Source organism: Phaethon lepturus, unplaced genomic scaffold (genome assembly GCF_000687285.1).
Source record: "Phaethon lepturus isolate BGI_N335 unplaced genomic scaffold, ASM68728v1 scaffold19644, whole genome shotgun sequence".
Lineage (NCBI taxonomy): Eukaryota > Metazoa > Chordata > Aves > Phaethontiformes > Phaethontidae > Phaethon > Phaethon lepturus.
In genome coordinates, this window is record NW_010534292.1 from 18,933 (window position 1) to 31,898 (window position 12,966).

Consider the following 12,966-nt stretch of genomic DNA (forward strand, 5'->3'; position numbering starts at 1 on the left):
CTCCTGAAGCAGCAAAACGTGCTTGCAGCAGAGATGATGCAAACATTTTGTGGAATTTTTCAATGACGCAGAAAGAAAAAATCCTTAGTAACAACCAGGGTGTGTAACAAAACAAGGTCCTGAAGTCTGCTCCAGGAGTTGATGGCCCTCAAGTTTTCTTTAAAAAAAGAAAAAGTTCTTTTACAGGTATAAACCCAAAGTACAGGAACAGAATTCCACGGCTCAGAAGTTGTCCCAGGTAAAGATTTATTACTTTCCTGCTTTCATGTAGGATGGTATTGCTCCTCGGGCTGTCAGACCTTCAAAACGCTTGTAGGTGTAATTGATAAAAACCCAGTCTTTGTTCTTGTAGTCAGTCTCTGGATGGTTGCTTGTGGCCACTGGTAAGACACAGAAAAATAAAATTATCCTTTGAAGACTGTAAAGTTTGTTTTCATGCAGAACACTGGATGTGGAATAGGGGAGAATGCTTCTAAAGAAAGAAATATAAATCTAGGCATTCAGTTTCGTTTCCATGGAGCAAATGTAAAAATATGCTTTGACACTTAAATACAGGGATCCTTTAGAGATTTACACCAAAACATATTGTCCCCTTCTGTCCCACCTTCTCCCTACCGGCTATACTAAGGGTTAGACACAGTAGCAAGAATTAGCCAATACCAAGAGGTACTCGCAGTGTTGGGCTCACAGGTCCCACTGAGATTTGAACTTGCTGGGAGCTCTGCTGCCTCTTAGAGATGCCCTTCCTCAAATGGCTCCCACATCATTCACAAGTCTGCATCCCATCTCCTGAAATCCAAATTATAGCTTGCACGCCCCTGCACCACAAGACTACCAAGTTAACAATTTGATCATGATAAATAAACTAGTATCTAGTCAGGGAGGTTACGTTATTCTGTTGGAGAAGAGGAAGGATTGTTTCCATGCAGAATCAAAGCATTTACCTGTTGGTTTAAGGATATCGGATTCTGGAAATTCATCAAAGTTTGAGGTATCATCAATGCTTTTAATTTCTATTGAAATTGCAGCAGGTCTCTCTCTGCCAAGAAGAGCAGTTTCAGTATTAAGATTTCAAAGGCAGTAGAAAGCAGGATTCAGCCCCTTTCCATTTCTTAACAGAATCAAAGACTGAAGGTACCTAAACCTTAGCAAGCTTCAGATAAGGAACAAAATACTCTCGCCCACACCTAGATACAATAAATGCCAGTCAAGCTGCTCCCTTCTGTTGAACAGGACTAGCTTTAAACCGTCCATAGAGGAGAGCAGCTTGCTTTTCTGGAAAGCATCTTACCTGATATGCTCCCAGTCAACCCCTTCAAAGAATGGGTTACTCTTTATTTCCTCCACACCAGATGCACCAATTCTGTGCTCCCATTCACAGCAAAATCTGGGATGGAAGGAAGAATGAAAATGAAGGAAGTATGAAAACGAAAGCATTCCATCCAGAAATGGAACAGCTTTCTGAACTGATACTACTACAGTTTCTTAACACATAAATGGAGATCAAGAACTCCCACTGCAAAACCAACAAAGTTATGCTTAGGAATGTCATGTCAAATGCTACAATTAAGATGTGATATTCTTTCACAACAGGATAATGCACCCTTTCTATTTCAGGACCAGTGTAAAGCAGGAGAACATATAAAGCCTAAAAAGCTAGACATTTATATTTCTGTCCTGAGAATAGATAAGTGATTGCAAATATAAATGAAAGAGCAAGAGTCAGCGTGAACCAGGACACGTTTGTATGCTCCGGTGCCTGCAATGTCAAAACCATTGCTATTGTAAGAAGCTAGCTCTGGCAAAAAGACTAAGTGGCTTCCATGAGAAGCTCACAGACAAAATAAAGAGCAGAAACATTCATATTTTGCCAGACTAGCAGCACTTACATGGGAGCTACTTTTTAGTATAGTTCCGTCAGGGCTCCACTAAATGACCTGAGACACAAATGTGTTTGACGAGGGAGTTCAGCATTTGATGCATGTGCATAACAGAGTATGTAGCTGTCACAAGCATCAGGGTTTTTTTTCACGTGAAACAACTTATGAGAGGTACATAGTACAGTTTGCAAGACAGAAAAATTAGTACTATATTAACTGGCAAACCATACGGTTGGCACCTCAAAATAAGATCCTTTGCTTTATCAGATATTGGAACTTCTGGAGGAAATGTGAGAGTCTCTTTCCAATTCATCACTTTCTTATAGGTTTCTTGAGGAGTCTCAGAACAGAATGGTGGATAACCTGAAAAGAAAGAAAAATACAACCTTGTAAAAAGCAAAAATAATTCCTGTAGTTACTGAAGTCTGCAGTGCACCAGAACAAACCTCACAAACCATTTGAGAACCTGACCCCAAGCACATCAATACAGCTCATGTCCTATACCCCAATTCCTGATTAATACTTGTACACTGCCTGTTTCTTACCAATTAACATCTCGTACATGATGACGCCAAGCGACCACCAGTCACAAAGTTTGTTGTATCCAGTCTGCATGAAAACTTCAGGGGCAATGTAATCCGGAGTACCCACAGTAGAAAAAGCCTGGAACAGATCCCATCAGTTATGCATCTTCAGAGGAAACTGCCTGATATGGAAGTGGGAACTTATGCAACAATGGCTATTTTGAGGAAGACACCAGATTGCTACAGAATCTTGGAGACAAAGTTCTTTAAAGCCTTCATTTCAAGATACGGAGAGACAAAAATCAACATGTTCATGTGAAAGAGTCTTAAAATACCATCAGGGAAATGGGGAAAGGTACCACTGTCTATATACACACCTTGGAATGGGTCATTAGCCCTTTGTTATATTAAAAGTGGCAAGAACTGTTGGTTTTAGCTGGGAGGCATCACATGTCAATGTAAATAATTATGGCAGTGCTATCTCAGGCACATATGTCACCAGCAGATGTTCAGCAGATGGATGAAGGACAAACAAGTCATTCCTCTTTTAAAAAGAAAAAGCATTAATCTTTTTATTTCAGCATTGTTCGGGACTCTGAAATGGATTAATGCCTGTCATTTAAATACGTGTGCCAGTTGAGTGCAGCAGCTCAGCAGAGAACATTTCCAAGCAAGTGAAACGTACTTACCAACTGCCGTCTATTTCTCTTCCAAGTCTCTGCTTTCCTTTTGGAATTCATGTTCTGGAAAGCTGAAGGAGATTGGAACGTATGTGACTGCATCCTACTGGTCACCCAACATACCGTTTTACCCCAAAACCATTACACTAAAAATCTCCTTTACGACATCAGAAAAGGTAGCCAGGGCCTGGACAGAGAGCCCATTCTGTATTCCCCTGTGCTGGTAAGAGGTTACAGTCCCCAGGTGCTCGTCACCAGTCCCTACAGCCAAAGTTTACCACCATGGTGAAGCTGGAGCTATTTGTGGAGGCACACCTTAATTCACCTCACTGAAGATAAAGCCACAGCAGCAGAGAGGGACTAGTTAACATGCTCAGCCTTGCTCAGTTTACCTGGCACAATCTAACGGCAGATCAGTGGTCAGCAGCCTCTAGCAGGCAGTGGCAGCTAGTGACAGTAAGAGCAAAGCGAGGGACGTAACCTCTTCCACTGGTACAGATGGTTGCAAAGAGCACATCTGTCAATACCCTGAACCTATCAGCAACTTCCAAACCTATGCAATAGTGATAAATAGTGATAAAATTTTATAAAGCCCTTCACTAGGCTTTCCACATCCATGCTTTCAGTGTTTTTTTAACCCTGTGATCAAAGTTATTCCCTTTGAGAAAATTACTGACTATTCAAAGAGACTGTGTGCTCACTTATTAATTTAAATAACACGAGATACATCTAGCATCTACCAAGTCACACCAAGTTTTCATTCAAGGTTTATTACACACACAAAGAAAGGCTACAGCAGAATCTACTTCAAAGACAAACTTCTAGAAATTAAGAAGTTTATGTACATTAAAGTAACTAAAATTATTTTTATAAATAAGATCTACAGAAAATCAACATTGCATCTCAAGATGCAATGTTGATTATTAGACCCCCCTCTGCAACCTTCTAACATCACACTGAAATGAGTTACATCAGGCAAGCACGCAGATAACCTTCTGAAGCCAAACAACTTACTGAAGTCACTAGGAAGACTATGGTTCAAGTTTCTGTAAAATTCTGTTCTGTGGGCTTTCTTTAGTCCAGTACACAGACCAAAATCTGAGAGTTTTACATGGCCCTAGGAACAAACAAACAAACAAGAAAAACAGTATGAGACTCTATCATAGCAAACAAAGCTTTCTACTTCTTCCCCTCCCTTTATTTTGTATAATAAATAGATGCACTCTTCTTGCATTCCTTGTTTTAGCCTAAGACTGGATGTATACATAGTCAAGCTATTAATACGTTCATCACTACTACACAGAGAAAGCCCAGTAGCTATTTACTTCAAGAAACCTCTGCTCCTGCAAGCTCCTGACCGCTTCGGAGTTAAAGTAAACGTCTCCAGAGGGAGCTGTAGTCCCTGGATTGTGCACTGACCCCAATAAATAAGGAGAAACACCTTAAATTCATGGATTAGATCTGTCCTAGTGCATAACATGCGACCACAGCGACTATGTACAATTTTTGGATGTATATCTAAAATATACATACTTTTCAAAGTCCTAAATTTATCTACGTCTAGTTGTAGGCATACCAAATTACATCAGTAATTCCAACAGTGCATTCTTAGCTGGCTAGTGGTAAAGTATATTTATTTACTGTTGGCAAGCTTTTTCCAAACAAGCTAAATTTTAAGCAAACTTGTAGCGAGCAATAGGAGGATAGTGAAAATACAAAGCTTTCTGCAAACTGCCAGCAATAACCATCTAGAAGCAATCAGGTAGCCTGGCCAGCCTTCAGAAATACGTCCTGATTCTGAGGGAGATAATATCTGTTTTCAGTCTCGCTAATGGAACAGCTACATCCTTCGCATTTGATATGATCACCTACCCAATAGTTGGCAAGCGTGAGCGTAACAGATGTAAGACCAAAAGGAAACATCTTTGACTAAGAGGGGAGAACTGAAACTGCGTGTTTTAAATTGCAGCCGAAATAACCAAAAATAGCTTAAACAACTGTCAGAAGGGAGCTCATAAGTGAGGTATGAACACAGTTGGAGGTGGAAGAGAGGTCTTTCTTGGCTTGTTTTTTCCCCCCGAGCAATATGGCAGATACGTCCTCAAAAGCTAGAAGGAACAGGGCTAAGAAAGAAGCACTGTCTTCTTTCACAACTGCCAAGACTAATTCACATCAATATTAAAAATTACAAGACCTATTTACTACTACCCAGCCAGTGGTTAGTATATACCTTGCTATCCAGGAGCAGGTTGTCTGGTTTTATGTCTCGATGGATAAAACCCAACTGATGAATAGAATCAATGGCTAGCACGGTCTCAGCTATATAGAACTGTGTCTCTTCTTCTGTCAGAGTGTCTTTTTTCATCAACAGTGTCATCATATCACCTAGAGGCCACCCCACAAACAGCAAAGGTAAATACAAACAAACACACAAACTCCAGTCTCGCTAATTTTAAAGACATTTGCAAAGAAAAGAATTAAGCTATTTCAAACCTCAGGAAATCTAAATTGATTTCATATAAAGTAACAGACTTGCCCAGCACCTCTGTGACAAACTCTTCTATTCCCCTTGTATCACTGTATGTGGAAAGACTTGTACTGTAGTTGTATTAAACGTACTGAGACAGCTAAATAGCATAAAGATGAAATAGCAGTACAGAAACATCCCCGAGGAGTCGGCTATGGACTGCTGCTCTTCACTACACATCTGAATCACAGATTAAAATAGATACTTTCAGCTACAGAGCTGTTACAAAAAACAGATTGCATTTGTGCAGTGTCATTTCAGAAAGCATTCTTGTGGTTTCATTAGTCACATATATTACAGGCTTTCAGTATAACTTTCTTCTTAAGTCAATGACAGTAGCATTATCATTCAAGGACAAACATCATCGTCCTCTGAAAAAAAGCACCTTAGAAGTTACTCTTGCTGCAAGCCAACTAAAAGCAAAGGGTTAGAAAATCAAAAGCTGGTTATGTTATGGATAGCCAGTGCACAGTAAGGATAAGAACCAGCAGAACATTGAGGCCAAGTTTCAAACATCTGCAGCTAGAAGACCCAAGCAGATCACCTCAAGCCTGACCTCCTAAAAGCAGAAAGCTTTACAGTGACTTGTTTCCTCACAAAGTGATGTCCAGTACAAATACCACTGTATGGTAACCACATACACTCTCATCCCAGACTACATTTGTTATTAAGAAGTTAAAAATCCACAAACAAGAGGAAAGCAGTCTCTTGATTTCAGGTAGTTACCTCCAGGCAGGAACTCCATGATAAGGTAGAGGTTTAGCTTGTCCTGAAAACTATAGAACATTTTGACAACCCACAAACTGTCTGCTTCCACTAGAATGTCCCGCTCCGCACGAATATGGCCAACCTGGGAATACACATATGCATTTGATTAATTACAAGTCTATGTTTTTATTAGATTCACAGCCAATTTAAGTCGTATATTGAAAAGCATCAAATGTTGCAATGGCAGCAGTCAAACTTCTGCACAAGGGCAGAAACACCATCAAAACTTCTAGTTACACCCCTCAATATTTTCAGGTAATAAAATAGCATAACACATTCAAAATCAAATTTAAAAAGTCATGCTTCTGACAGCAAAAAGGTGAGAAGCTTTCTTTAAACTGCTATATTTTTCCAGAATGTTTCTTTTTTCTTTTATCTCATAAATCCCATTGAACACCAACTCCCTTTTACTCCTCAGCATGAAGATCTGTGAAAGACCCTTTTATACTCAAAAGTTTCCACTGGAAAGTTTATGGGGATCTTTGATTTGGGACATTTATACTTGAGTAACATCTACATTAATTGTTTGACTTTTGCTGCCACATATTAAGACATAGGTAGGAGGGCAAGAGAGCACTAACCTCATTCTTTTAAGCAAAAACTCAAGCTAAATAAATTTAAACCACCCTCCTGAACAACAAGGTGCCATACAGAAAGATAACCCACATTTACATTTTTATTCTTTCAATTCTTATGGCATTTGGGTCCCCTTCAAATCAGAACTGTACAAGTGATACAGGACACTGTGAAAACACTGATCTTAAAACCACTTCGATAACAGACCACTCCAAAACACAATTTATTACTGTGGGAAGATTCAGGAGGAGAAACATATGGTTGATTATAAAAACAGGTTAATCCTATATACAGGAATATCTCAAATTTTTTACAAAAACATCTAACAATTAGAACCCAGCTCGTCTCTAAACAGCATGCCCTTCAGATATGTCTTCAGCCTATTCCCACAGATTTAGACTAAAGCACTGATTTAGCAGCGCTGCATAAAGCTTGCGTGTGAACACACTGCTGTTTGTTTTTTAAACAAGTACTTTCAGAAGTGGAAACCAGTTCCTGATTTTATGAACGCACACACAGTGCTTCCTAGATTCATCCCAGTGCTGAACAAGAAATGATTGTCTCAGACCATTATATTTCCAGAAGTTAAACACCTCTACTTTATGTCTCTCTGGGTCAGAAATCCAGCAGTCACATCACTTTGACACTTATACCTGATTCCATAAATCAGAAATGCAGTAACACGCAGATCTTGACATCTATTCTCAATCATTTGCACATGTATACCTGTAACACGCATCATAAAATGAGGAGAAGGAACATAAATCAGGTATGTAGAACCGTCCTCTTTCATTGGAGAAAGACAAATCCAGTCCTTAATAAAATGCTCTGTTTCCCCATGTTTTCAAGTAGAGAGTGAGGACAATCCCACCTTGCTTCGGACTGAAGAGCCTCTTAGAAAAGAATGCTACAACTACAGCTTCCATTACGACTAAGCAAAGCATTAGAGGTTGGCTGAAGCACTGTTCTGAGCATTCAGTTACATACAATAGCCTGTAACTACTACTGTAACCCTATATATGTATTCCTCAAACTTTTGCATTGTTACAAGGAATGTTTGGGGGGAAAAAAAAAATACTTGAAAGACTAGAAGACAGGTCCTTATGAATTCATGCGAGATTTTTCTATTTCCTCCATTAAAAATGAGGGGGAAAAAAACCACATCATTTTTTAGCTAGTAAACCTAGACCACAGATGCCTATTACTCCTCTCTACACATCACAATGACCTCCCAAAGACTTCTAAACACGGTGGTAGCATTGCTACTCAGGGTGGCTATTCACCTGCTCTTTTTCAAGCATATCAGCTTTACGTAGTATTTTCATTGCATAAACATGCCCGGTATCTTTCTTCTGGACAAGTCGCACCTAGGAAGTATGCAAAAATTTGAGTGAAATACAGCATTAGCACTACAACTCTTGACAAAGTTGGGTATCAAGCCCTTGGCTTCCATTTAATGAAATCAGATTATAAAAACAAAAAGCATTACATAGTGCACAGTAATGGAAAACAAGTTCTGTTAATCCTATGAGATGAAATCATTTTAACAGAGGTGACACACTGAGCAATTGTACACCTAAAGCAGAAGGTCCAAAGCCACTTTCTCTGAAGAAGGCCACCAGAAGAGACTACTGTGAGTGGCCCTCCAGCTCTCCCTCCCGTAAGGCCAGCACCGGGAGGTACACTGCCAAACTTGTATTTAGCTTGCTCAAGTTCTTTTCAAGAGCATTCATGTTCCTTTAAAGCACATAGTGTTTTTAAACCAGTATTTATTAGGCATAAAACCAAATGCACACGACTGTTAAGCTAAAAATCAATCTGCGGTTCTTACAACGTTTATCCTTCACTTGCGTAAGCTATGCAAGTCTTTAACAAATACCAGTGTCATTTAAAGAAAAAAAACAACCCCACACATTTAGTCATCTTTTCTGGACTTACCTCTCCAAACGCTCCTCTGCCTATTACTTTTAAAGACTCAAAGTCTTCCAAACCAAGCCTTGTTCTCTTTAGGCGAAGAAATTCTGTTTCCTTTTGTGCATGTGCTGACCTCCTGATTCTTTTCTAGAGTTCAGAGGAAAAAAAAAAAAACACAGTGGGAATTCTGCAGGTGGGCTCCATAGAGATCACAGCATTTTGAAATAAATTAAATTTATTAAATTTATTTTTAAAAATTACTTGTATTACTTTAACCATTAATGTAATTTTCCCATATTCATTACCTCTTCGTCTTTTAAGCCTTCTTCTTCCATCATTTGTTCTAGCTTCTTTTGTCTATAGCAGAGACAAATTAGAAAAATAAAGGTTGAATGATTAACATTGTTTCTTAATCACAGGCACATATCCAACACCTCTGGTCTGTGCTTGCTGTGAAAGGAGGATGTAACGCCAGCAAATAACAAGTAGAAATGCTACAGAAGGGAAAATCAGACATGAGATTGATTTTGAAGAGTCTAGTATCACAGCTTTGCCATTCCAGCCTTTTCCTCTCCAATTTCCACAAAGTACACCTGCCTTGAGCCTCATGTCTTGTTCAATTGTGCATTTTCGTTGTATACAAATGTAGATTGCGGAGATCTGGGTTCAATTCTTGTCTCTTTGACAGCTGGGCAAGTCACTTAAGGCCAGAGCCATAATAAATATTTAAGCACCAGAGTCTCACTTATTCCAGGGAGAACTGGCTATCTAAACATCTTTGTGTACTGCAATTTCTCTGCATCTCAAATTCATCACACGCAAAATGAGAAAAGTTACTCTCTATTTCCTAATACCTGGGATACTCAAAATATTTGGGAAGAGGAAACATGTCTGTACACATTCTGCCCCCTTAAAGGATCAGAAATACCTACAGCCTTAGTACAAAATGATTATTTGGAAGCAAAGAAAGGGAAGCAAGACTTCAGAGGGGAGATGGCTTCAGGGGACGTTTGTAATGACAGTCTGGGAACTTTTCCCCAACACTGAGCACATTAATAGCTGGCTGAACTGGGATTGGTGTTTGGGTTTGGTTTTTTTTTTTTCTCTCCATGTGTGGCTTTTTCAGTATAACATTACAAATGTACTAAAAAATTCCTTCTCTTTATGCAAGTCATTCTTCACGAGATCCTCTTCCGGTCTCCTGTGCCCCTACGCAGCTGCTGCGACATGATAATATTTTGGGTTATCGCTTCCACGATCAGGCACATTTGAATCGCTCTGACCTTATTTAAGTACCCAGCGAACACTGTCCCGTCATCTCATTTCACACTCAAAGCAGTGTCTCCAGTAGCAAAAGACGACTGCTGCAATATGTGGAATTAAATACCTCAGCATGACCAAGCGATGCCAAAATTCCCCCAAATATCCTTAAGAGGTCCTATCTGCACTTCAGTGTATACCTTGTCAACACCATCTAAACTCCAAATTGCACATTCACAGACACATCTACCGTTAAAAAAATAAGTAACTTGCAAAGTCCCGTATGTTTGTTCAGATAAAGTCTTGATCCTAAACAGAAAAAAACCTGTCATTGAGGTTTTGGGAGTAGACAATAGCGCTCATAATAAAACGCAAGAGCTATGCAAAGAGAGCAAGGAATTAAATCAGTGATATTTTCTATTTGGATTAGACCTCAATGTCTCATTTCTAATTTGAAGCTTTGAAGAAAATATGTATGCAGGTTAGTATTTATTGCTAAATTGCTTCCTCATTTCTGCAGTTATTGTAGTTAGCAGGCATTCCTCTTGGATCTAGTTAGGTTTTTGGCAGCAAGTCTGCAAGCAAACGAACCCTGAACCTTTTTGAAAATTCTGATTCTAGTCTACATGGCAAGTTGGGAGAACATCAGAAGTCCCAGTGCTACAACTTGAAGGTATTCAGCAAATTAGAGGGTTCCAGCCAAAGGAACATAAAAGTAATACTTCTCAGTTAAATCACTTTATATTTTGACCGATATATTTAAAGAGATGCCATAGGTTCAGCTAACTCACAGACAAGAAGTTAGCATTAAGTGACAGTCCTTACAGGAATCCCTCATTGTCTTTGAAAATATTATCTTCCTTTATCAGCTGACTTGATCACAGATTATAACCCAAACTGAAACTGATGCTCTAGAATTAGTTTTAAATATTACAACCAGGGACATAAAATGGGAGGAGGCAACAGAACAGACATAGGCAGCATAAACATTTTTCAACACTGGCTTTCTTCTGCAAAATTGTACTTGAATGATCCCAAGCGCATCCCAAAATTAGTTTCTACTTAGTTGCATAATCAAACATACTTTTTTTTTTTTTTTAAATTTCTAACAGTCATCTCACTTTTGCATTTGCAAGCACGTTTCAATTGGTTGCACAAGAAACTCAAAAAGCTCCAGCCTAAACTACTGTGGGATTCAGAAATCCACCAGTTGCCCCTGGATGCTCGTGCCAAGCCCCATCCAGGTGCGCATCTCAGGACTTCAGGTACCCGCTCAGCAAAGATGGTCTGGCTTTGCTTTGGCTCCAGCAAACTAAATGCACTTAATGTATATTTTTTGGCCCTTACCCAGTTTGGAAAGGAAGCAAGAAAGATTTTTACCTCATCTCTCGTTCTTCATGCTGTGCGATGAGATTGCTGTAGAAATTTTCTAATGTCACCTTTGTCATTGTAACGCGCTCCTTGGTGTGATTACTCATGGACGAGCATGGCGTTGGGCCTGTCATTGCCATGGCTATTAGGAAAGAAAAAGGGAGGAAACATTTAACATTACAAATGACAAATAAGCTTCAAACAAGAGCTACAATCAATTAAGTGATGATGAATCACGGAGTTAAGATTTTAAACTACAAACGCTAACAGCCCAGTTGTCTAAACTAAGACTAAGTAGGGAAAAGTCTTACAAAATAAAAGGTACAAGTCAAACTTCCTGTTTTGAACATTTTTCATCTGAAAATAAGAGGGAAGGAAACTTAAGAAACATGATGCCTCAAAAACCACAATTTCAGGCAGTACTGCAAATGTTTGTTTCTCCCAATACATTCTATATTTAATAAATGTTAAAAATTCACAAATATCACACTGAAACTATCTGAAAATATCAAACTGAAATATCAAACTGAATCCAGAAGTTCCTCTGCCTACAAGCCTTGCAGAAATAATGCCATCAGTTGCCTGCCCTCTCCTCTGCTGTGAAATTCATCAAAATCCTGAAAGCCATCCCAATAACGGAGCAACTGAGGAAGAAGAAAAAAAGGCTTTTAGTTGCTTTTAGGCACTCCTGCTTTTACAGGATGCTTTCGCACAGAAATCTGGCAAAATCCAGAGGGCCGCTGCCTTTGAACAAATTGTAGTTTATAAAAAAACCTCTGGCGTAAGTATCCTACCTTTACATACTGGACTCTCCATCAGTGGACACCACTTCCAGCCAGAAGCACAGCTTCAGGACATATTTGACAACCCAGCTCTACTTTCTAAAATGCATTAAAATGCAAAGATTTCAAGTGTAAAACTACCTCTTAGTCTAGTCCTCTTGGTCACAACCTAACTCGCAGTAAGGTAACTGAGTTTTGCAACTATTACTAGAAATTGCAGACAAATATAGGTTAGACCACACACTTCCCGTTTTTACAATGCCCGGGCGCTGGCAACATTTTGCAAGTTAGTCTTTTCTGTTTACTTTTTGCAGATCTTTACAAAGCATCCTTACCAAGCCTTTGCAAATCGCGTCCTTTATAGACACCAACTATTTTTGTTTGCTGTGCTTCCAGGCTCGGTCACAGAAAAGATAACAACTTGGGAGCCGGTAAGAATCTGGTTTTTAATGGGGTTTTTGGGGGGGATGGAACGATGTTTTTACAGAGGAGCAGCTCTGAGTGACACCAGGCCAGCGGCTGGGTCACGTTCTCCCCGCACCCCCGAGGAGATGCGGGCTGTAAGCGGGTAGGTGTGAAAGCCATGCCCCTGGTTTTCACCTCCTAGACAACAGAGTATGAAAACGATCTGAGAGAAGCGGGCTACGAGGGGGTGAAAGAAAAAGAAAAAGAAAAAGAAAAAGA

General features: G+C 39.5%; 1 protein-coding gene across 1 annotated transcript; it reads right to left on the reverse strand.

The window, feature by feature from the left end:
* Window positions 1-249: 249 nt before the first annotated feature.
* STK38 (serine/threonine kinase 38) lies at window positions 250-11,640 on the reverse strand. Its single transcript, XM_010285486.1, has 13 exons — window positions 11,510-11,640; window positions 9,175-9,226; window positions 8,894-9,016; window positions 8,239-8,322; window positions 6,338-6,461; window positions 5,315-5,469; window positions 4,099-4,201; window positions 3,094-3,155; window positions 2,426-2,543; window positions 2,120-2,243; window positions 1,292-1,387; window positions 945-1,039; window positions 250-359 (listed from the first exon to the last, which is right to left on the reverse strand). The coding sequence occupies exons 1-13, from the start codon at window positions 11,638-11,640 to the stop codon at window positions 250-252; spliced, it is 1,377 nt and encodes a 458-aa protein (XP_010283788.1).
* Window positions 11,641-12,966: the final 1,326 nt, after the last annotated feature.

What these genes read in the sequence shown, in the direction of transcription:
- STK38 (XM_010285486.1), bottom strand. Translation starts at nt 11,640, where the DNA reads ATGGCAATGACAGGCCCAACGCCATGCTCGTCCATGAGTAATCACACC. An exon ending in ATATGCTTGAAAAAGAGCAG is followed by an intron (nt 6,462 to 8,238) that starts GTGAATAGCCAC and finishes GTGTATTCCCAG; the next exon opens with GTTGGCCATATTCGTGCGGA. An exon ending in TAGTCTTCCTAGTGACTTCA is followed by an intron (nt 3,156 to 4,098) that starts GTAAGTTGTTTG and finishes AATCTCCTTCAG; the next exon opens with CTTTCCAGAACATGAATTCC.